General features: G+C 40.6%; 1 protein-coding gene across 4 annotated transcripts in view; it reads right to left on the bottom strand.

The window, feature by feature from the left end:
* Positions 1-9,168: 9,168 nt before the first annotated feature.
* The window catches only part of ralba (v-ral simian leukemia viral oncogene homolog Ba (ras related)), a 95,120-nt gene continuing 78,249 nt past the window's right edge, over positions 9,169-26,039 (bottom strand). For all 4 annotated transcript variants that reach the window (XM_060827035.1, XM_060827032.1, XM_060827033.1 and 1 more), the window contains exons 3-5: positions 25,673-25,881; positions 13,455-13,632; positions 9,169-13,114 (exon numbers count right to left, since the gene is read on the bottom strand). In XM_060827035.1, coding sequence (XP_060683018.1) covers positions 12,995-13,114; positions 13,455-13,632; positions 25,673-25,881 — 507 coding nt within the window. In that variant the 3' untranslated portion in view covers positions 9,169-12,994. The remainder of the gene's footprint in view (positions 13,115-13,454; positions 13,633-25,672; positions 25,882-26,039) is intronic.

Here is a 26,039-nt window from a genome sequence, read left to right as displayed (position 1 = left end):
CTCCCTTCTTAAACAAGGATAACACATTAGCACTTTCCTAGCCTCTAGGATCGTGCCTGACTCAGTGATTCCTGAAAGATCACTGCCAAAGCTTCCACATTGTCCTCAGCCCTCTCTCCTTCAGAAATCTCGATGTAGTCCATTCGATCTGGGTCATTTATCCACTTTCAGACTTTTCAGCTTCCCTAATGGTCTCTCCTTAATGATGGCCATCTCACTCACCTGTCCCCTGACAAAGTTCTGGTATGTTGCTGGCATCTTCCATTGTGAAAACTGATGCAAAGTACTAATTCAGTTTCTCTACTTTTGTCCACATTACAACTTCTGCAGCTTCATTTGACAGTAGTCCAATATCCACTTTTGCCTCTTTTAGACATCTAAACAACTCTTGAAATCTTCCTTTATAGTACTAGCTAGTTTAGTCTCATTATCTTCTTTCTCCCCACCCCCTCCACCACCAACTTATTGCTTTTGTAGTCATCCTCTGCTAGGTTTTAAAAGCTTCCTGATCCTGTGGCTTCTCACTGAGCTTCACCACATTGTGCTTTTTAATTTGCTTTTATCTTGTTCCCAACTTCCCTGGTCAGCCATGGTTACCTCATCCTCCTCCGAGTAGGTTTTTTGTTCCGGGGGATGAATTTCTGCTATACCTCCCGGATTACCCCCAGACTCCTGCCATTGCTATGCCACTGTCTTCCTGGTAAGGGTCCGCCTTCCGATCAACTCTGGACAGCTCTTCCCTCAGGGTAAAAACAATGACTGTAGATGCTGGAAACCAGATTCCGGATCAGTGGTGCTGGAAGAGCACAGCAGTTCAGGCAGCATCCAACGAGCAGTGAAATCGACGTTTCGGGCAAAAGCCCTTCATCAGGAATAAAGGCAGTGAGCTGGAAGCATGGAGAGATAAGCTGGAGGGAGGTGGGGGTGGGGAGAAAGTAGCATAGAGTACAATGGACGAGTGGGGGAGGAGATGAAGGTGATAGGTCAGGGAGGAGAGGGTGGAGTGGATAGGTGGAAAAGGAGCTAGGCAGGTCGGACAAGTCCGGACAAGTCATGGGGACAGTGCTGAACTGGAAGCTTAAAACTAGGATGAGGTGGGGGAAGGGGAAGTGAGGAAACTGGTGAAGTCCACATTGATGCCCTGGGGTTGAAGTGTTCCGAGGCGGAAGATGAGGCGTTCTTCCTGCAGGTGTCTGGTGGTGAGGGAGTGGTGGTGAAGGAGGCCCAGGACCTCCATGTCCTCGGCAGAGTGGGAGGGGGAGTCGAAATGTTGGGCCACGGTGGTTGATTGGTGCGGGTGTTTTGGAGATGTTCCCTAAAGCGCTCTGCTAGGAGGTGCCCAGTCTCCCCAATGTAGAGGAGATCGCATCGGGAGCAATGGATACAATAAATGATATTAGTGGATGTGCAGGTAAAACTTTGATGGATGTGGAAGGCTCCTTTAGGGCCTTGGATAGAGGTGAGGCAGAAGGTGTGGGCACAGGTTTTACAGTTCCTGCGGCGGCAGGGGAAGGTGCCAGGATGGGAGGGTGGGTCGTAGGGGGGTGTGGACCTGACCAGGTAGTCACAGAGGGAACGGTCTTTGCAGAAGTCAGAAAGGGGTGGGGAGGGAAATATATCCCTGGTGGTGGGTCTTTTTGGAAGTGGCGGAAATGTCGGCGGATGATTTGGTTTATGCGAAGGTTGCTAGGGTGGAAGGTGAGCACCAGGGGCATTCTGTCCTTGTTATAGTTGGAGGGGTGTGGTCTGAGGGCAGAGGTGCGGGATGTGGATGAGATGTGTTGAAGGGCATCTTTAACCACGTGGGAAGGGAAATTACAGTCTCTAAAGAAGGAGGCCATCTGGTGTGTTCTATGGTGGAACTGGTCCTCCTGAGAGCAGATACGGCGGAGGAAATGGCATTTTTTTCAAGAGATAGGGTGGGAAGAGGTGTAATCCAGGTAGCTGTGGGAGTCAGTGGGTTTGTAAAAAATATCAGTGTCAAGTTGGTCATCATTAATGGAGATGAAGAGGTCCAGGAAGGTGGGGGGGGGGGGGGGGGGGGGGGGGGGGGGGGGAAAGAGGTTTCAGAGATGGTCCAAGTAAATTTAAGGTCAGGGTGGAATGTGTTGGTGAAGTTGATGAATTGCTCAAGCTCCTCGCGGGAGCACGAGGTGGTGCCAATGCAGTCATCAATGTTATGGAGGAAGAGGTGAGGAGTGGTGCCGGTGTAATTACGGAAGATCAACTGTTCTACGTAACCAACAAAGAGACAGGCATAGCTGGGGCCCATACGTGTGCCCATGGCTACCCCTTTGGTCTGGAGGAAGTGGGAGGATTCAAAGGAGAAATTGTTAAGGGTGAGGACCAGTTCAGCCAAACGAATGTGTGTGTCAGTGGAAGGGTATTGTTGGCGACGTATGGAGAGGAAAAAATGGAGGGCTTGGAGGCCCTGGTCATGGCGGATGGAGGTGGAGAGGGATTGGATAGCCATGGTGAAGATGAGGCGTTGGGGGCCGGGGAAACTGAAGTCTTCGAGGAGGTGGAGGGCGTGGGTGGTGTCTCGAACGTATGTGGGGAGTTCCTGGACTGGGGGGATAGGACAGTGTCGAGGTAGGTAGAGATGAGTTCAGTGGGGCAGGAGCATGATGAGACAATGGGTCGGCCAGGCTTGTGGATCTTGGGAAAAGAGGTAGAACTGGGCAGTGCGGGGTTCCCGGGCTATGAGGTTGGAAGCTTTGGGTGGGAGATCTCCTGAGGTGATGAGGTTCTGTATGGTCTGGGAGATGATGGTTTGGTGATGGGGGGTGGGGTCATGGTCGAGGAGGCAGTAGGAAGATTAGATTAGATTAGATTAGATTACTTACAGTGTGGAAACAGGCCCTTCGGCCCAACAAGTCCACACCGACCCGCCGAAGCACAACCCATCCATACCCCTACATATACCCCTTACCTAACACTACTGGCAATTTAGCATGGCCAATTCACCTGACCCGCACATCTTTGGACTGTGGGAGGAAACCGGAGCACCCGGAGGAAACCCACGCAGACACGGGGAGAACGTGCAAACTCCACACAGTCAGTCGCCTGAGGCGGGAATCAAACCCAGGTCCCTGGTGCTGTGAGGCAGCAGTGCTAACCACTGTGCCACCGTGCCGCCCTGAGGTGTCCTCAAGTTGGCATTTATCTTCAGCGGTGTAGAGGTCAGTGCACCAGACTACCACTGCACCCCCTTTATCCGCTGGCTTAATGGTGAAGTTGGGATTGGAGCAGAGGGATTGGAGGGCTGCGCGTTGTGAGGGTGAGAGGTTAGAGTGGGGGAGGGGGGTAGACAGGTTGAGGTGCTTAGTGTCCCAGCGGCAGTTGGAAATGAAGAGGTCGAGGGCAGGTAATAGGCCAGTGCGGGGTGTCCAGGTGGATGCAGTGTGTTGGAGGTGGGCGAAGGGGTCTTCCCTCATGTCTCTTTGGTTACCTTTACTCAATTGTAACACTGCTACATCTGATTCAATCTTCTCCCCCTCAAACTGAAGGAAGAATTCTATCATATTATGTTCATTACCCCTTAGGGATCCCCACTCAAATCTGTCTCACTACACATCACTAAATCCAGAATTGCCTGTTCCCTGGTGGGCTCTACCACACTTACACAGGTCAGTCCCCATGATTATACTGCCTTTATTACATGCTTTTTCTGATTTATTTCCTTCTCCACAACCTGACTACTGCTAGGAGGCCTGTACGCAACTCTCATCAGGCTCTTGTTTTTTCCCTTGTACTTCCTCAACTCTACCACAGATTCTACACCTTCCAATTCCACATCATTTCTTGCTATCACTATAATTTCATTCCTTACTAAAGGCAGAAAACCCACCCCCTCTACCCATCTGCCTGTCCTTTTCATTGGAATCTTCATCTTTGGATATATAGTTTGCAGTCCTGATAGCCTTTCAGCCACATCTTTGATACCTACAATATCATACCCACCAATTCCAATGTGCAGTAAGCTTATTTACATGTTTCATATACTGCATGTATTTAAATACAACACCCTCAGTTCTGTGTTGACTGCCCACCTATCCCACCCCATCCAACTGTTGGGAGAAAATGAGACCTGCAGATGCTGGAGAGTCAGAGTCAAAAAGTGTGGCAATGGAAAGGCACAACAGGTCAGACAACATCAAGGAGCAGGAGTTGACGTTTTGGACATAAGTCCTTCATGAAGGACTTAAGTGAAACACCCATTCTCGTGCTCAAATGCTGCCTGACTTGCTGTGCTTTTCCAGCACTACATTTTTCGACTCCTCTCATTTGTCTCTATCTACTGTGCCTGAAATTAAACTCTTGACCCTTTCCATAACGTCCCCTATTAAGTGCTTGGAAACTAACTTCTGCAGGGTCCTACTCTGTTTTAACTCTGCATGGAAATTATGTAACACCCCTCACCCAGCACCCCACTATTTAATTTAAAGCCTTATCCACTTTCCCCACACCAATTTGAGGCACATGTTCACCTCTAATCGAGTTGACCCTGTGCCAATTTGCTCACAGCTCAGGTAGCAATTATTTTTTGGTTCTGTTTCTTAATTTAGCCCCAAGCTACTCATTGTTTCTGTAGAAGATCTTTCCCCTATATCATTGGTAGCTATGTGGAACATGACGATTCAGTCTTTCCCCACCCACTCCAAGTTTCTCTATAGTCCAGAGGAGATATCCTGAACCTGGACACCAGGCAGAGACAGCCTTCTGGACTCAGTCCTGGCCACACAGAAGTGTCTACCACCGTGACTACACTATCACCAATTACAGCTAAGTTCTCCTTCCTCCTGCCCCCATCCAACTTGAATGACTCCCTGTACCGTGGTGCTATGGTCAGTTAGCTGATCCTCCCTACAGTCCCCACTCTCATCCATACAAGGAGCAAGAACCTCAAACCTGTTAGACAAGGGCTAAGGCTCTTTCAGCACTACCTCCTGGATCTCTACCTGCTTCACTCAGTCACCTGTCCTTGGTCACTGAATTTGAGGTAGTTAAGCTAAGGGGTATGACTGCCTCCTGAAACAAAGGTATTCAAGTAGCTCTTCCCCTCCCTGAAGTTGTGTGTTTGAAGCTCAGGTGCTTGCTCAAGAAACCAACATTTACTGTAGATGTGGTCACTATGAATGAAAATGGGCTCATCAGCTCCCACATCATGCAGGAACAATGACATAGTCCTTAGTTTCATATTTATAAATTTCATACTGGCCTTTTAGTTTGTAGTCTGTGAATATTTCCCCTATTTACCTTCAATCTGATAGTCAAATCTGTAGCTGTCACCAACCAGTGAATTTACAGGTTACCTGCAATGTTACTCTTTTATTTGACCTGATCCTGGGCTTCAGTTATCCCTGTTAAAAAATCTCAAAATAAGCCAAAAAATGCAAAACATAATCTTGTTTCCCTCTACATTGAATTCCCATATTGCCACCAAATCCCCCAAATTATGCACCATTCGGGCTGCATCTCACTCTGGACAGGATCTCCCATACCTAACTGTACAAAGCTTACTGTGATTATGGATGTTTACTGGTATTGACTGGTACTCCCTTACATGGAGCAGAATTTGTCAGGTGCTTCCAGGAGGGTTTCTTGAACCAATATGTAGACAGACAGTCTGATGAGGGAAGACTCCTTTCTAGATCTAGGAGGGAGAATGTGCCTGGCCAGGCAAACCAAGCTTCAAATCGGGTCCATCTTCAAGTGATCAGACCTCCCCAAGTTTTAAGATGAGGAAAGATAAGGATAAGGCCTTGGATGAAAACGTTGAATTTTGTTTGGAGGCTGGTTGAGGGGGGGGGGGGGGGGGGGGGGGAAGAAATACAAGTTTGACATCTGACACAGTCTCTTAAACGCCTATTGACAGGAGTTCAGGACTAGCACATTCTTGGAAGGAAGATTACTACTACAAGATTCAAGAATCCTGGATGACGAAAGAAATTAAAAGTTTTGCTAAAAAGAAAAAGGAAGCATATAATGTCAGAGCAGGCCCTTGAATAACAAAGGAAACTGGAAAGAAATTAAACAAATTAGGTTGGCTAAAATGGGTCAGGAAATTATCTTTGACAAGAAGGATTAAAAGGAGAATCCCAAGGCATTTTATACATGTTAGGAACAAGAGAGGCAGCTGGGAAAGAACAGGTCCGCTCAAACAAAGGTGGGAGTTCATGTATAGAGCTGGACAAAGTGAGTGTGGTCCTTAAATGAATACCAATGCAAAGTAGTCATTAAGGAGAAAGACCATTAGATTATTAGGGAGGAGTCTGTTGGTACTCTAGCCCATGTTGATATCAAGATGGTGGTAATGTTGGGTGTATTGAAAAACATTAAGGTAGATAAGTTACCAGAGCCTAGTGGGATCATTCCCAGGATACTGAGGCAGTAAGGAAGAGAATGCTGGCACCTTGGCAGATATCTTGATATCTTCTTTAGGCATAGGCAAGCTCCCAGAGACTGGAAAACAGCCACTGTTGTTCCTATAAGAAAAGGCAAAAGGGATATAACAGCAAATTATAGGCCATTGAAGGTTTGTCAAGATTCTAAGAGAAAGAATTTATTTTCATCTGGAAAAGAATGTAGTTATTAGGGATAGTCAGTATGGCTTTGTGCAGGGATGGTCTTATCTCAAATTTGATAGAGTTTGAGGAAGTGGACGCTGTCTACACGAACTTTACTGAGGCACTTGAAAAGGTCCCTCATGATAATCTTCTGGGTCAGCCTAAGTCACATGGGATCAATAGAGAGTCAACAACTTGGTTACAAAATTGCCATGATCTTAGATGACAGAGGGCGGTTAACAAGGAGTGATTTTCTAGGAGACTGAGGTCTGCAGATGCTGGAGATCAGAGCAAAGTGTGTTGCTGGAAAAGCACAGGTCAGGCAGCATCCTATGAGCAGGAGAATAGACTTTTTGGGCATACAAGTTTCATTCCTGATGAAGGGCTTGAGCCAAGGGGATAGAGATAAGTGGTAGAGGTGGGGGGAGGGGGAGCAGGGGAAGAGAAGGTAGCTGAAGAGTGTGATAGGTAGATTAAGGTAGGGTAATGGTGATAGGTGGAAAGAAGATGGATGGACAGGTAGGACAGGTCATGAGAGCAGTACAGAGTTAGAAGATTGGATCTGGGATAAGGTGAAGGCAGGGGAAGATGAAACTGGTGAAGACCACATTACTCCAGTGTGATTGGAGGGTCCCAAGCGCATCTCCCCCACCTTATCTCTATCCCCTTGGCACTCAGTCTCATTCCTGAGGAAAGGCTTGCGCCTGGAGCATCAATTTTCCTGTTCCTTGGATGCTGCCTGACCTGCTGTGCTTTTCCAGCACCACACTTTTCACACTGATCTGCAGTCCTCACTTTCTCCTAGAGATCTTCAGGTGCAAGTCCATAGTTCCCTGATAGCAACATAACTGGATAAGATGTTAAAATACAGCTTGCTTACCTTCAGTCAGGCGGAGTATAAAAGTTGGCCAGTCACTGTGCAGTCATAAAACTTTACTTCGGTCACGTTCAGAGATATTGTGCAGTTTTGGTCACTATACTGTAGGAAGGATGGAGTCTTACCAGGATGTTAGCTGGATTGAAGTAGATTAGCTACAAAGTGAGAGGTTGAAAAAAAAACTTTGTTTTCTTTAAAGCAACAGAGGCTAAGGGATGACCTGAATTTTATACTTCTATGAGAACCATGGACAGGGTGGATATCTGGAATCTTTTGGCCAGGATGGAAATGTCAAATTCTAAGAATCACTGGTTTAAAAAAAAAGAGGGAAAGTCAAAAGATGTGCAAAGCAAGTTTTTGTTTTGATGCAGAGGGTGGTGGGTGCCCTGAATACACTGCCAAGGGAAGTGGTAGAAATAGATACGATGGCAACATTTAAGCCGACATGAACAGGTAGGGAGTAGAGAGATTCAGAATATGTGCAAGCAGATGACATTTGTTTGGTGGGTCAAAGGGCCTGCTTCTGTGCTGTACTGTTCTATGTTGTTCATACCCAGTCCCTAACAAATCGCTTACCTGAAGCCTCTGATGTTCTTGTCCTTGTCTCAAGACCACTCTCCTTCAGATTTGGATTGTTAGCCACTCCACTCTTGGTTGGAATGCAATTAGAATGCAAACAAAGCTAGTTGATTTAAATCATTGTTCAAGTCTCAGCAAGATGGCTGTCCCCATCTTCCCTTGCTGGTCTACATTTGCAACCAGTGAAAATTTAAATTCACCATTTCATGAAATAGAGAGAATCAAAATATTTCTGAATTTTTCCCTAAACCCCTCTCCCAAAACATTTAATGATTTGTGTTTCGATAAATTCCTATAACCATCCAAGGAATCCATTTTCCCTTGACGAAATCATGAGCTAGATGTTACCTGCCCTCTCGAGACTAGTGAGATTTGTAAGGCAGTGCCCGAGATAGGGTAGTCAAGAGATTTGAAAGGTAATGGGATAATACGTTAAAAAGAAAGGAAACCCAGCAGGATTTGAAGAAAAGGGCAGGAGTATGATAACATCCAAATTTCTTTGGGCAAGGCTCCAGATTCATTGGCATGAACAGCCATCTTCTGTGCAATATGATTTTAATGATACAATGCTTGTACTTTATCAATGAGCTTGTAATGGCGAATGTGGTATAGACCAGAATGCAAAGTTGCACAATGTCTAGAGTTGAGAAAATTACCACTTAGAGGGTGGCATCAGATGGTCACCAACTTAAGTTGCTACACCTAAACTTGAATGGATGGTAAATGTATAGGGAAAAAAAAGAGGCAAGGAGAATAGTAAGGGTTCAAAATTTAAACTTTTTAAAAAGTCTATATTCAGGTACTTAAAACTTTCATTTCAAAACTGCATTCCTGGAAAAGGAACACTTGTAAAATAGATCTTACAACTTGAATTGGGATGAGTGATCAGGCAGTTTACAAAATTATTTCACCACAATCAAAACAGGATCACAACTTGTACATTGTTATGAAAAATGAATGAAAATTTCAATAGCATTAGAAAAAAGTTTATTGCATTTACTATTTATAAATTATACAGAGTTATGACATTGTAAAATTAACTAACAGGTTTTGAAAAAATACACAAAACATTGTGAATTGATATACAGGTAAGTATTTCTATTAACAACTCATGTAATGAAGTTATAAAAAGTTGTACAGTTTAACAATTAAGAAATCAAATGAATGTTCTATATCAAAAGGGTAGTACACATTTAATATTTACAATTAATAGCCCCTAAAATACCAATAGATTTTGCAAGTAATACAGTGAAATGTCATGGTTAATAAATTATGCAATGAGATGAATCAAAGAATTTGGAAAAAACATGGTTAGTTTGAAAATCTCATTAACATGCTACCACAGTATAAAATGTGCAAATGTTCTTTGAGATTACCAAGGTTGGGAAAAATATATTTGGCTCAGGTTGTTTTAATTATCAGTATTTTACTATTTTAAAAAAAGGAAAAAATTCACATCATAAATGAGACATTCCATGATCCAAAGTTACAGCTTCCGAATAGAATTTCCTACAATCTACGAACTGTGGCCGGTCCCTTAAAGCTAGCATTCATGATTTTGCCAATGCACATAGGAACAGCAAGCATTTGATTTATTGCAAGGATTTAAAAAATTTAAATAAATGATCTAGATACAGAGCAAGTTAGGCATACACAGCTAGATAGACTTACCATCATAAACCTACTTTAGGAAACCAGCCCTTAAAATATTACTTTGTCAGTTGACTTTCAGGATTTATGGCGTCGTAACAATCTAAACACTGCAATACACATTTCCTTCTCGTGCAGAAGAATTAGAAATTATCCGACCGATCCTCTGAATTATGATTGCACATTACAGGATCGTCGATAGCTTTTAATGCAAGTTTGCAAAGACAAAATGTTTCTGGAATGTGCTGCAAGCAAATACTTTATCACGTTATTCCTACAAGCTTGTCCAGACTAGATTTTGATCAGCACAAACCATTTAAAATGCAAACTCGGAGAGACATTTGAGATTTAAAATATCAATGATCCAACTCTTCCTTGTTTATGGATCCACAACGCCTGCTAAATAGAAATTAAAACATACAGCCAATAATGAAAATCCACAAAACTGTGTACACAAGAAAACATCCTAAAAAGGAAGTTTCATTTCTGTTCAAAAAACTTAGACCAAGTTACCCAAGCAAACAGATTTAGATGGTTAGTGCACCTAATGCTTTATTTTATTTTTACACATGCTTTTAGTGAGGCAATTGTTTGAAAGATGTAGAGGAAAAGCAAAAGATGAAAGAATGCCTGACAGTAATTCAAGAAAATACACAAAATGAACATTTTCTGGCAAAATGTTGGATTACCCTAATTGTTTGAAGGCAGAGGGGGGCAATTGAAATTTCACTTCAACTAAAAGATTGCAAGGCTGTAGTCTTTAACAATCAAAAGCACAGACTTCAGAAGTTATTTATCATGACAGAACAATGTAAACATTTAGGAAGTTTATCAATAGGATTACAAACACTATTTGATTGTTTATCAAACCTAGGCTGACAACATATGAAAATGGTCTATACTTCTACACAAAACAAGTTAACAAAACATACCTAGTTATCTTGAGATGGAAAAGGCTCACAGAGGGAAAGTCTATATGTACTGATAGTGAAGTCAGAGAAGTCATCAAGTTGTCTTGCTCAACAGCTTTCCTCCTTGAGGCAACAGCTGCAGTGACAAGGTAAAAAAAACAGCATGCATGCAGAAAAGGCAGCATGACTCTTATTGATTTTAATTATGAATTCCACAATCAAATTTTTGTCCTTTTGTACCATGTCAAACAATTCCATTTTACAAAGCACAAGATAAAAGGCTGAACTCTTCAGTCCTGATACGCAGGTGAACCTTAGTCACTTCAGACCAGAATTACACCAGAGTGATATTTCCACTTCACACTCCAGCTATCCTTAAGGCCAGAGGTTGGAAAGCAGCATTGAATAGTACACTACACACTTGTACTTAGGATATGCAACATTGTCCAAGCTCCCTTCCCTGGAGCGCGTTGTTTTTGGTGCCGAGGAATCTGACTGCATCGTATGTTAACTATGATCTTAGTCACTGAAAAGTAATTTAACACTTTTCTGTAAAATATCCACAAATCAAAAATCAGCTTGTTTCAAGGAACATTGGAGACAGGGATTAGTCATGTTACTGGTTTTATTCATAATTCATGTTGAAATATTTCACATTTTCATGATATTAGGTTTGTCTCAATCAGGAAATTTCCATCTCAATTATTCAATTTGTTAGGCAATGTAAACAATCAGTAGCTATTATTTTTTGGCAAATACAATACCAGTTTATTATTGGCATGGAACTCCAACCTATTCAGCTCAACATAAACATTGCATTAAATCACAAATTCAGTCATGTTATCTACAAATCAAACAAACAAAAAAAAAAGGGGCAAGTTCAATTCACATGCAATTTGTGTTAAGGCAAATGTAGGAAAATCAATTGGTGTACTGTCCCAATATTCTAGTGTTTTAATGCAGTAATAACCCACTTTCATCCAGAAATTGTTAAAAACACAAGTCAGAATAGCCCAAAGTTTATACAAGTCATTCACAAGATTTACTTAAAAAAAAAATCAATCAATCCAATCTGGTTTCTTTACAAATGTTAAAAATCAGTGCGAGATATTGGTCCATTCCATACAGGTCAACTTTGTGTTCTTAAAAACATCTGAAAGAATTCTTCTTTATTCATCACCTTTTACAACAAGACCACACAGGACTACATACGTTTTTAAAAAGTACGAATGCTAAACCTACAATAGCCACCATGTTTCACGTGCTCAGTCATTTGCAAAATTAGCTCAAATATTCAAACTTTTTTTCACGCCAATGCTTTACCATAAAAACAGAGACACACAATCCAATACCCTAATGCATGGGCTGCTCAGGTGAATAGACTTGGAATACTGTTTAGTGCCAGTGATCTGTCTGAAGATCTTAATCTCGAGCATTTTTAATACGACTCATGGAGGTAGAGAATGCAACATGACAGTCTTAGAGACAGTAGAGTTAGTCTCTCTCTCTACAAAACTACTAATTATATTGGGTGCAAAATACCAAAATTGTGTTCTTGGAACAGAGTAGTTGTTGTGCTAGTGAAAAGCCTAGGACTAAAAATAAACGAAGATTTTCTTTATCAAGATAAAGAGACTTATGGTTTAATTTTATGTAGAGAAAACACCTCCAGAAAGATTTCTATGTAATGAAATCAGAAAACAACATTACACTTGGGAAATTTTACCTCTGGACTTGTTAAAGCCAGGAGTAGTTTTAATAAATCTGGCTTCGATTGCACTACATCAGAAAGCTAGGTTTTAATCATTTGCCTCTCGGTGCAACAATAGCACAAATTGAGAATTTTGTTGTACTGCAAGCCCACATGTGGTGCTGTGTAAAAGAGGATCAGAGTGTTCAAACTACTTTATCAAATGCCATTTTAAACATAAAGTCTTCACATTAAAAAGACAAATTAAACTTTGAACACAAGCTGTAATGCAACAGCTTATGCATGCTGCCTTTTATAAGTCTGCAGTTTTCTTTTGATGTATTAGAAATCTGCCCTTTAATTACTTCCCAAATTGATTTTGAAAGGAGAGGTTATGAATAGTTAGCAGTTAACTGGACAAGGGGATCTAGAGATCTACACGGAAGGTGGAGCATGTTACTGCTTGATAAGTTCGCTCTAAACTAAAATGCTCCTGTAAGAAAAAAGGCAAGGAAATACAAATCCTACAAGTAGGTCCAAAGAATACAACTCACTTAAATCAGTCAAAGAGCATTGTATTGACAATGAACCCACTCAATACTTCAAATAAAACACCATTTTGCTATAAAGTGATTAATTATAAACAAATTGAGTGGCTAAATGAATTTTAAGTGCCCAAGTTCAAATTGCTGCCAATTGATCCCAAGAAACAAAAAAATCACAGTATGCAGCATCGCTCTCGGAGGCTCTTTTTATTCCGGCTGCTTTTTTTCCCATTTTTGTCTTTGTTTTCTGACATTTTCTTTGCTCTCACTTCTCTCATCAGGTCAAAAAATACCTAAAAGGAGATTTTTAAAAATCATTTATACAAACTAAAACAAAAATATTACAGACTTCATTTGAAAATATCCATTGCTCTTCAAGGCAAAGACAACTTGCATAAGCAAAATCTTCAACGGACTTAGTTTGTCCTGATAGGTATATTAGTTCAGAAATTAGAGTGCTGGAAGCACACGTTATTTTTCAGATCATGCTATAACCCCTCTGCAAAATGATTCCGTTGAAATTCCTGTGGAAACATTATACCACTCCTTCAGGTCCTGATTGAGTATTAACTAGTCTTGGTATCTATTATGGATTGTTATACAGTTCTATGAGAAAGTATACAAAAAAATTACCTTATCTACATTGGCTCGTGTTTTAGCTGAAGTCTCAACATACTGAACGCCCCATTCTTCTGCTTTGCTCCTTGCTTCTTCAACAGACACTTGTCTCCGATCTTCCAAATCGGACTTGTTGCCAACTAAAAGCAATGGGATTTTATCTTCCTCTGCTTTCACACGAAGAATTTGTTCCCTAAAAGTAAGTCATTCATTGAATGCCAAACTGGAAAATCTAAATATTTTCTCTACATCAGCAGCATGCAGACGGAACAAGAGTATCATATGACACCAATAAAATGGCCCTCGTAGAGTACCTACAACATTTGAAATTGAGAAACACAATCTAGTAGCATCAGGCAAGATACAGAATTTGTGCATGAAATTGTGAGCACAATTCACTAATCAGTTAACTGGGCCTAAATGTGGAATCAGTTCAAGAGGGAACACAAAACCTCAGAAACGATAAGTAAATGTGATTATACATATAATCATTTATTAAACTGCAATTAATATCGATTCAGTGAAGATAAAACTCCGTACAAGTGACTTTAGCTTTTTTTAAAAAAGACTGGCATTCTGATCACAAAGCCCAAGACGTGACCTTTTTAAAAAAAGGAAAACTCAATTGGTAGGATGGGGAGAGGGGATTTTAAATTTTTAAAAAACTTGGGGTGCTCAATTTTAAGCATAGGAACTATTTTTCATTCATTCACAACTTGGATTCATAAATGTCAAATAGTAATGTTAATATTTTCAAACAAACTTCAAATAAAGAGTTAGCCCTCCTTAGATGAAGTACGTAGGGCAATGACAAATGCAATTTACAGTTCATAACCCATCTGGTTCACTAATGTATTTTAGGGAAAAACTTCTCTCTTACCTGGTCTGGCCTACATGTGACTCGAGCCATAGTATTGTGGTTGACCTTTAAATGCCCTCTGGTCAATTACTGATGGGCAATAAATGCTGGCCCGGCCAGCATCAGGAGGTGGAGAAGTCAATGTTTAGGGTATAACCATTCTTCAGGGCTAGATGTGGGGAAAGGAGGAACTACAGATAAAGGGAGGGAGGTGGGGTAGGGAGAGTAGCAGAATAATTAAAGTATGATAGGTAAACACAGGTAGCAGATATGACCTGGCTGGCAGATGGGAGGGATGTATCTGGTCTGTAGCTGGAAAGGTGGGTCAATCGCTGGAAAGAAAGCACACAGTTGGGAAGGTTATTTGAAATTTGAGAACTCAAAGTCAAGTCCTCCGGCCTGTAGGCTGTCCAGGCAGAAAGGAAGATGCTGTTCTTTCAATTTGCGGTCTGATCGACTACAGCAATGGAACAGGCTGAAGATGGACATATTGGAGGGCGAATTGTAATTGACAGTGGCTGGGGAGGTTAGGCTGACTGTTTCGGGGCCGAAGATACTCAGGTAGCCTTACTTCAAACAAGATTCTCTTCCCAGTCATCCAGACACCTCCACCGCACCCCCTCCATTCACCATTACTGCTCTAAACTGCATCCCCCCTCCCCCACTCCCAACATAAGATAGGGTACACCCCATCCTCACTTTCAACTCCACCAGCCTCTGCATCCAATTCATCTTCAATACTTCCGCCAACCCCAATTGGACCCACCATCAAGAACATCTTCCCTTTCCGACCCATCTGCCTTCTGGAAGGACAGTTCCTTTCACCACTCCCTGGCCCACACTCCCCCATCCCTCCACAACCCTTACCTTGCCCTGGAAGCAAAAAAAGATGCAACACTTGCCCATATACCACTTCCCTTACCTCCATTCTGGGCCCCAAACAGTCCTTCCAGGTCCGACAGAAGTTCACCTGCATCAGGTGCTCCCAATGTGATCTTCTCCACAATGGTGAGACCCAACAGACTAGATAACCATTTTGCCAGACACCTGTGTCAGGTCCAAAAACGGCCAGCCTGATCTCCCAATCACCACCCATTTCAATTCCCCCTCCGCCATCACCACATCATTCAGACCACAAGCTGGAGGAACACCACTGTGTCTTCCACCTGGGCAGCCTACATATTGGAGGACTTAAGAGTTTAATTTCAAAACAACCTTCCCACCGGCTCCCTTTCCAGCTCTGCCTCCTCCCTTCCATTCCACCTACCAACCCTTCCTTCCAGCAACCAACCAGATTCATCCCTCCCAATAAGTCATACCTACTACTGGTGTTCACCTATCACTACCTCACCATTCTGCTATTCCTGCACCTCCCCCACCATTCCCACATATAGAACTAAAGAATTATACTCAAGACTTTGACTTCACCTCTTACTGCACTCTTCCAGCCTCCTGTCTACTTTGGAATTCAGCATCTGGAGGTTTTTTTTTTGTCTCTAACCAGTGACACCTTTATCCTATGAAGGAATGAAATTTTTAAACGTGTACTAATGTGACAAAATATCTTCAACTAGTGCAGATAGCAATCAATGCAATTGGAATACAGAGTTTCACACCTAAGCAACAGTAGTACATGTCACAGCAAGTGTTACTGACGCTTGAAGTAAGAGTAATGATTGTTGAAAGTAGAGAATACCATATACCCTACAGTTTACACTTTAAATTTCACCAAAATGTTTTAAGTCAAAAGCCCCTTCCATTTGAACTTCACTTCAACAGGTCAGTTTTTCATCCCCTAATCACCTCTATGAATATCTTTCTGATTAGTCACCCTTACCAGTAAAGGTATTTTGGGGAAGAATTAGGTCAAAGCAAATACAATATACAGGATCATGGAATCCCTACAGTGTGCAAAGAGGCCATTTGGCCCATCAAATCTGCACCAATCCTCCAAAGAGCATTTTACCAGACCCAAACCCCTACCTATCACAGTAACCCTACATTTAATCCACCTTGCCTACATTACCCTGGATACCATGGGCAATTTTAGCATAGCCAATCCACCCAATCTGAACATCTTTGGACCACTACATCAGTTAATAGAAAAATGTTAAAATTAATACATTATAAAATGCCACATTTTACTAGATTCTATACACTTTGTACTTACAGCAAATACTGAATTCGTAGTACATAAACATGCACAACCATTTGTTTCCCAATCTAATCCCACTGTTCAAACAACCTGTACATGTGTTATGACCCACCTCTAGAACAGATGGGAATTAAAGCCAGACCTTCTGGACCATCAGTAGGGACACTACCACCATACTATAAGAGTCCCCAGCTCTTGATGCACAATTCCCTACTGGAACAGTTATAAAATCCAAAAAGCTCATTCCTGATGCCCTGAGATCATTGTGCACACATTCCTGAAGAGGCAGAGTTTGTTTTCCAACAATAGATTCCAAATCTAAAAAAAAATCACCCCAAATGTACATTAAGTTAAAAGATAATTATAAAATCTCGCTCTCAACTCCCAAAGATCACCTACTTTGCAGGCGAAGTGTTCGAAATCTTTATGACTGAACTACAAGATGCGCACCCTATTGTTCAGTGGTTGAGCAAGTCAGTCCAGAAATAATGTTAGTTTTCAAACATTTGGTCTGTTATGAGATTCACAGCATAGTAAACCACTTATTAACAAGTTGCAATTCATTGAATAACCATGGGTGTGGCTCATTTTTCACTTGCTGACTTTGAGATCAGAACTTTGGCTTGCAATTAAACACTACAGGGTGCTGTGTTGTAAAGTACACCCGTCAGACAGACTATAGTTGAAGAAAACTGGTCAGAATGAAATCTAGATTATTTGAAGGGATAAAAAGAGCAAGTAGAATAGAGCAAGAGCATTAGCAAGAGAAAAAGAACATGCAAAAAAGGTATTTAAACTGGAGAACAAGTTAAAAAACAAAAATTCCCAAGACAATTTAAACAAATGCTGTGAATTTACCCCAAGTTCTCTAATCAACACTACTAGAAATAGATCAACTTGTCAATCTCAGTTTGTTCAAAGTTAGCTACCATATTTGCCCATATCTGCCCATATCTCTAACTGGTAATTTGCATGTCTAACTTAATCCAATGATTACAGAATTAAATGTCTGAGGACATGATACTACATAAATGGTCCTCGATTTATTAATCTTTTCCTGTTTAAAGGCACAGAAACTTTAATGTATCACAACCTCACAGTTAAAATACATTGGTTCTAGTTTCCACAAATGCTAAAAGATGCTAATAATAATAACCAGAAAGTTATCAACACTATATCTGGAATTAGTATGAAAGGACAGTTTCACAGAAGATGAAGCATACATTAGTGGTGAAAGGGGAAAGTTAACCAAGTGTTCATATTGTATTACAGTTCAAGGCATATCTGCTAGGTATTAAAAGGTAAGTGTTACAACTTGCAACATAGTTAGAAAAATGGCATTCCAGCAGTTCACACTCAGACTTTCTAAGAAGAACTGAACGTAAGCCAGCAGAATTGTATTTGGCTAGGATGTACTTGTTGAATAATAAGAAAGCAAGTAGGGGTAGCACATTTCTGATCTTCCAGATTTTGGAAGACATTTGCTAATAGAAGTTATACACTCTTGATTTGCAGGTTTTGTTTTTGCTGTCATCGAACCCACGATTATGCAACTCTACTTCTATCCAAAGTTGCCACTATCCATTAGGAACATCAGTACTTAGATGAGCACCTGAAGTGTCAGAACATTCAAGGCTGTGGGTCTAATACAAAGTGGTATAGTTTTAGTAGTAATGTATTTTTGATGGGAAGGACTCAATAGGTCAAAGGACCTCTTCTGTATTGTATGATTCTATGACTACTTATCCCAGACATGAAATTCGGATGGCCTTTCTAATGCAGTACTGCTGTGAATTAACCAGCAGAGGGCTTACTGGAGTCAGGAAATTCTGGGTCAGCCTCCAGAGCAAAAGGTTCGAGTCCTATTTGTTCAAAATTGGAGCAATTCTTGTGACAAATGACACCGGAGGAGCTGTAGAGGAAAAAGGCATATGAAGCATCAGTCTCTGGTGTAGAGACTTAATACTAAATTCTCAAAAATAGCAGTGGTGAGTGGGTGAGGGTGGTGGTTAGAAGAAAAAAAGGGCTCCATTCATATAAAAGCGATCTTGCTCCAGTCACTTCATGACCCTTTGCAGCATACAAATGTACCCATGCTGGTGTTGCTCATTCGTTCTATTACAAACCAAAATGTTTTTTTTTTGGGGGGGGGGGGTAGGAAGATAGGAAAATTGGAATATGATTAAAAAATTGCATTTGATTTATAGTTACCATGGGGAGGAGCAGATTGTAAAGAGACAATTCCCAAAAGCTGAGTTATCTTTTCCATTTCTGCAGCTGACACCTTGAAATAACTAAAAGCAAGCCACGAACAAGTTGTGAACAGTCACCAGAATTACAAGATTGGAATAATCTGTTCTTAACTAGCCGTAACTTGTTTGGTATGCAACATCTGCCAAGTGGACATTAGACATCATAAATCACTAATATATTTGTAGTTGCAGTACTGGTGATGCTTCAAAAAAATAAAGTCTTACTTCCACCCTACAATACAAGGTTACCAACCTTGTTAACAAGTTGTACCTCAGTACAAATCAAATTGCTCATGGAGGTCAAAACAATAGCATCTCTTACCAAGACCAAAACTACTTGATGTGAATAGCTTGTACATATTCCCCAGCAGTGCGCTAAAGCTCAGAATAGTTTCAAGTTACAATATGTTATACTCATTTGAAAAATAAAACACATTCCAATAAACTTAGAGACAAGAGCATTCCAAACCACAGAAAAAGCTGAATGCAATTTTGTTTTTAAAAAGATATTTGTTTTTAAAAAAAAATCAATAGCTTGCTTGCCTAAGGGCCTAACTTTCAGAAAATGCAGAACAGATGATAAATATTTACTCTTTAAAAAATGAACATTAAGTTGTATTTCCATGCACTTCACTACTTGTGAAGAATTGTATTGAGGACTAAACATACTACTTGCTTTTCCAATTGCTTGCTGCTTTTAATGTCTTATGAACAAGGGTACGCAGATTTGTTTGGACACTTTCACTTCCAAACTTAAGAAATATGCCTTTATATTTAAACAAATTCATTTCCAATCTGGGAGGATAAGGGGATAAAGCTGGTGTAGGATGGACAGAGCAAGAACTGTGCAAAAACATTGGAAATATTGTGGAAAGTCAAAAAGGACAGTGTAACAGGCTCACAGGATATAAAGTAGACCATGACATGGGGTCACAGTTTTGGATTAGTTCATTTGAGCATGCAGGATGAGAGGTTGGTCAAGAGAACACAGCAATGGTCTATAGTAACAACAGGATGAAGATGTTAACAGCAAGTTTCAGATGGCTGAAATAACATGTGATGCTACATAGGAGTAAAGTCTTTCAGATGTAAAGGATGTGGTCAAAGATCAATTTGAAGTCAAAAAGATGCTGAGATTACAAGCAGTTTCTTTCAGCCTGAAAAGACAGTTAGAGAAAGCAATGGAATCTGTAAAACAGTGTGAAGATGCATGCATCTCAAATTAACACTGATTTTAGTTTGGAGCAAAGATCAATTCTGAAATCTTTCATAACCCAATCAAACAAAAAATTTTAAAATTCATTTCAATGTTATAGTACCCATCTAAAATGTACACAAGTCACAAATGTTTGTATTAATCATTTTTCACCTACAAGCTAATCACTTTTGATTTATCAATTCCGAGCAGGAATAGTAAAGGCTGTAGTAAACCGAATGGTGCTGTCTTAATTTTTAATGCTTCAAATAGAGTAATTGGAACTTTAAGGTTTTAGTTCTAGTGTTATGACTAGTGCTTTTCAGTAAATGGAAGACAAACTGAAGCTGTTGCAACAATCTGGCTCTGGAACACATTCCCAGACAGTAAAAAGTTCAGGAAAAGGACTTTTAACAGGATGAAATTAACAATGAATAACCAATGCTTTTGTAAATAAAAAGTGCTGTAGTTTTGCACAAGATTCAGTTTGAGTATTTATAGTACTCCTGTGGGACCAGGCCACACTCCAGAGACTTGAGCACAACACATGAGAAGTTTAGGTATATATGGAGAAGTATTTCATTGTGAAGTGCAACTAACTAATGTTTAGGTGGATGCGAAAGATTTATTAAAGATTCATTCTTAGGATGCAGGCGTTGCCTATCCCTAATTGTCCAGAGGGCAATTCAGAGTCAACCGCATTGCTGTGGATTAGGAGTCACATGTATGCCTGACCAGGTAAGGAAGCAGTTTCCTTCCCGAAAAAGGACATTGATGAAACAGATGGGTTTGTCCACCAGTCAACAATGAATCATGGTCATTAGACTCCATTCCAGATTTTTACTGAATTCAAATCTCACCATCTGCTGTGGCAGAATTCAAACCAGAACACCCATAACATTACCTAGGTGTCTGCATTAACAGTCCAGTTTTAACAGCACTCGGCCAATGTCTTCCCAGTATTCTAACCTTCAAAGAGCAGGGAAATTTTTCTGGTCAGCACCCACCTCTTGTCCAAAGATTGATAAACTGATCATTAAGCTCACTGGCAGGCTTTGAATGTAAAATTTCCACTAAACACAAGTTGTACCAATAATTTCACTAGTTACAAGGCAATAGAAATCCAGCCTGACTGCTTCGCAACTGACAAAAGTAATCCAAGTCATGCTGGTTAGGAACCAATGTCATTTATACAGTACAAATCCATATGAAAGCAGCTTTACTGTATAAAGATTCAAATACTAGAAATGCAGGTTAATGTATGATAAATGAAGCTAATAAGGGTGCAATCTGGTAAACAGATGATTACAAAAGACAGATACTAGGGAAAAACACAGGCAGCAAAAGTTGCAGCTTGATATAAAGACTGGTGAGAAGGACAGTATTTGATCTTCAAATCTACATAAATGTTTTCACACATCTTTCTTTAGCCTGGAGCCTGATCTTAAAAAAAGCTTTTGAACTTCAATTAACAGAACATAGTAAATCAAAGACTAATTGTAGCTCTTGGAAAACCCATTCAATTCAGATTATTTTCATTCAGTTTTTTTTGCAGGAAGCAAATTGCCAAGCTTGGCTGCCCGGTCAGAGGAATAGCTCAGTGCACCATCGACATGTGCCCTAGAAGGGAAGACTGCTGACAGTGTTGCCTATTGAGGGGCAGAGAACTAGTTAGTTAGTTAGTTACTATGGTGGAAAATAGGAATTATATTTTGGGGAGTAAAATAAAGAAAAAAGGACCGGGGTGGGGGTGGGGGAAGACAGAAGAGAGAAAGAAAGAACTGTAGGAGAAAGCGACAGTGGCATATTTGTGTTAAAAGTATGAGATGTGATTTTAATATCTTGCTAAAATTTTGCAAAAAATATACTAATTCTCTACATCAACTAGACATTCAGGTAGCCTCTCATTTATCCACAAATATGCCCTTTCTGATCATTTACAGACTGCTAACATCTTAAAGAACTATAGCTCCAATTTGTCAGTAGCGTCAATGTTGTGTAGTATTATTCTATCACAAGGTGAACATGTAGGACGTGATATGCATCGGAATGGGGAGCGCCACATGATTCACTTTTACTGATGACTGAAGCCCAAATCACAAGAGGCCAGTGTTGCTAAAAGTGCTGCGTGGGAAGTGGTTATCAAATGTTATGGGTTTTCAGTAGTCACTGATTGTTATGGAAGCACAACCCATCCTACAACTGATGTCACCATTTTCCTCTTGTTAGCTGGCTTCCAGGTGCAGTGATGGTTTAGTCACTTAATTTCCAAGCTTCTTTGAAGCTTAACATTGACCATTAGTTTTCTGATTATAGCTATTTCACCATTAAAAAAAAATTCTTAAACTCCATTTGGAATATTTAGCAGTTTTGGCTCCCGAATCCAAGGGGGTGCTGGCCATGGGCGCTCAACAAACAAGGCAGCAAAAAAAAAAACTGCCAGGCTTTCTGGTGGCAGTTTTAGCTGGCTTGATGGCAGAGTACTGAGTTATATCATTATAGGTTTAGCGATAATCTTGATTCCCAAATGGTTTGGGCATATACAAATCAAACACAGGGTGGGTGGCAATAAAGCTCAAATTTCATTAAAGTTGAAATCTCTCAATAGGAGTCCACTGCCAAGACAAAAATGACTGTTTAGTACCTTAAAGTACAATTGGTGCAAGCCATTTTAAATTAAAAATTGGGGCAACAAGGACAGCAAGGAAAGACAACTTAAGTTTCAGAATTGTCATTATAACCTTTTTTATCACGGGAGGGAAGGAGGGAGTACTTGTAAAGAGTAAGTGATCACCCTCTTGGCAAAGCACAAGGGACATGGATGTAGCAAGTAGAGACTTAGCAATCCTCAGACAGCACAAAACATGGAGATAAAGGCATCTGGGTGACAGTGGTTAGCACTGCTGCCTCACAGCGCCAGAGACCCGGGTTCAATTCCCACCTCAGGCGACTTACTGTGTGGAGTTTGCACATTCTCCCCGTGTCTGTGTGGGTTTCCTCCGGGTGCTCCGGTTTCCTCCCACAGTCCAAAGATGTGCAAGTTAGGTGAATTAGCTGTGCTAAATTGCCCATAGTGTTAGATAAAGGGGTAAATATAGGGGAATGGGTCTGGGTGGGTTGTGTAAAAAATGAGGTCTGCAGATGCTGCAGATCACAGTTGAAAATGTGTTGCTGGTTAAAGCACAGCAGGTTAGGCAGCATCCAAGGAATAGGAAATTCGACGTTTCGGGCATAAGCTGATGAAGGGCTTATGCCCGAAACATCGAATTTCCTATTCCTTGGATGCTGCCTAACCTGCTGTGCTTTAACCAGCAACACATTTTCAACTGGGTGGGTTGCGCTTCGGTGGGTCAGTGTGGACTTGTTGGGCCGAAGGGCCTGTTCCCACACTAAGTAATCTAAAAGTAATCTAATAATACATTTCCCTAACCTCTTATTTATCAAAGCTAGAAGGCTTCAGATGCACCCCACAAATCATCTCTCGTGTTAAAGACAACGCATAAATACAAGTCCCAAGGCAATTCAAGACAGCTAACCCAATGGGTATCTACAATTTTCACTGCACCCAAAAAAGCCAGAAGTGGAGCAATGCAGAGATCCTGCAGGAAATTAGAGAATCAAAACGCACTTCAGAAGACTTCTCAACCCATCATGTGTCCCAGCTTCTTTGAAAAATATATTCAAATCAGTCCCACTCCACTACACTTTTCCCATTGGCCTATTAGGTGTTTGTCTCATTTATTTGTCCATTCCCTACTATATCAACTTCCACATCTTTTCAGGCAGTGCGTCTTCTGTTATAAGAGTATAGTACACTTCTTCCCTACCATCCTCATGTTCCCTCTCGTTATTGATCCTTTCACAACTGGAAAGGGTTCATTCTAGTTTACCTCAACAAACCATTTGTGTATTTCAAAACCTTTATCAAATCTTACCATAGCCTTCACGGATCCAAACTTAGTTTATGCCATGTAACTTCAGACATGATCTCATCTCAAAAGACTGCATATTCTTTCTAAACCACATTACCAGAATTAGATATTATCCTCCAACTGTGATCTAAATGGACTACTGATTATAAAAAGGTTGAGGATATTCCTTGATTTTGTACTGTTTATTATTTGCAAAGCCTTGAATCCCATCTGCCTCAAAAGCATTCTCAACTCACCCAAAGAGACAACATTGCAACTGCACATGTCCCTCCAAAACCAGAAAAGCTTTCATTTATTTGTTTTCTTTCCCTTAGAAAATTTCATTTCCATGCAGAAACTGTTCCTTTAACTCCATGAGCTTCAAGCTTGCTTAAGTCTGATTTTGGTATTTCATCAAATGTCTTTTAAGATAGTGTGATATAGTTGATTCTGTGACTAGGGTCCTGAATCTAATCGAAGTATAATGGTATGAGACACGAGTTGGTTCTGATAGATTGACAAAATGGTGGAAAGGCAAGGGCAAACATTCAAAGAGCATATGGGTGAACTGCAACAATTCCTGTACAGTGCAAAAATAAGACATGACAGCTGACAAACCATATCTTATTAAAATAAAGCAACATAAGATCCAAGGAAGATGCAAAAAAATGATATGATCAGAAAAACAAAGGACAGAGATTAAAAAAGGAAAATTGAGAATCGGAGTAAGCTTGCAGGGAATATAAAAAATGACTGCAACAGTTTCTATAGGTATGTGAACAGAGAAAGATTGGTGAAGACGAATCAATCAGAAACAGGAGAATTTATAATGTGGAACAACAATTTATAATGGCTGACTAAACATAGCAAATCTTTTATTAACCAGCACCTATTGGACCAGTGGATTGAATATTCCAGATTGTTGTGAAACTTAAAAAGGGTTCAGAAAAGAATTACAAGGATGTTACCAGGTTTGGAGGATCTGAGCTATAGGGAGAGACTGAACAGGTTGGGACTGTTTTCCCTGGAGCGTCAGAGGCTGAGGGGTGACCTTAGAGAGGTTTACAAAATTATGAGGGGACATTTATGGAATGAGCTGCCAGAGGATGAGGTCCACTAAGTAATAGAAACAATGCAGGGGGTATACACACTTATACCTTATTTATAGCATATATCACTTATGGGTGGTGGGGAGGAAACAGGGGAAAGAAAGCAAAAATCAGGAATTATAGGCCAGCCTGACATCAGCACTCAAAATACTGAAGTCCATTATCAAACATTTGAGAGCAAATGACAGCTACAGACTACATTTAAAAGGAGCTTTAATTCTGCATTGTTGCCCTTTGCAGAATTTAACAAAGGAAACAGTTTTGGATGAAGAGGTGGCATGATACTCCCAGTCACCATTCCATATTAGTTCTACTGGGATAGGTTTTTTTTGAACTACATAGTCCCTTTAACACATGCACACCTTATACTACTAATGCACAGCCTGCCTGTTCCTGCAGAGACATTCAATTACTGCACACATACAAAACTTGATAGAAACCACGACGAATGTCCATTCAGGATTCTCCATTTATTATTTTCCCCTACCCTGAATCACAGAGATCATTTCAAAATTTGCACTCCAAAAACATGACCAGATCTCCTTCAACTTTAATTGTGCTTGAACAACCACTATTGCCATGCTCCAAACCTCAATAGTGAAATAGTAGCTTCATGTTGCTCCTTCTTGCAAAATGCTAGCATACAGTATTTTTGGAATACACTTGCAATTCATTAAAACTCCATTACTGAAAATTCAACTATACATTTCATTTTGGTAGCATTTTTATAAAGTCAGTTAGCAATTACTTACCTAAATTCTACAGTAGCTGTAAATGATTCCTGCTCAGTTATTGAAAAGACGCAGAGAAAACCTTCCCCACTGCGGAAATAATTATCCCGAATGGCTGCATAGTCCTCCTGTCCAGCAGTGTCCAAGATATCTATCTGGACTTCCTCACCATCCAGAACAACTTTTTTCCTGTAACTGTCAGCTTTAGTAGGCTCATAGTCTTCAACAAACTGAAAGGAAATATTTAAAAAGCACAAGCAATTAATCTGAAACTTGCAACTGAGATTTTTTTCCTCCCTTTCCAGGTTCAATATTTCCATTCTCTTACCTGAAGGAAAGGAGTGTTACTGAAGTACAGCTTCATGAGTACTTCACAGCAATGGCCATC

Source organism: Hemiscyllium ocellatum, chromosome 7 (assembly GCF_020745735.1).
Source record: "Hemiscyllium ocellatum isolate sHemOce1 chromosome 7, sHemOce1.pat.X.cur, whole genome shotgun sequence".
In the NCBI taxonomy this organism is placed as follows: Eukaryota; Metazoa; Chordata; class Chondrichthyes; order Orectolobiformes; family Hemiscylliidae; genus Hemiscyllium; species Hemiscyllium ocellatum.
The sequence above is the reverse complement of the archived record's forward strand: the minus strand, read 5'-3'. Positions and strand labels throughout refer to the sequence as shown.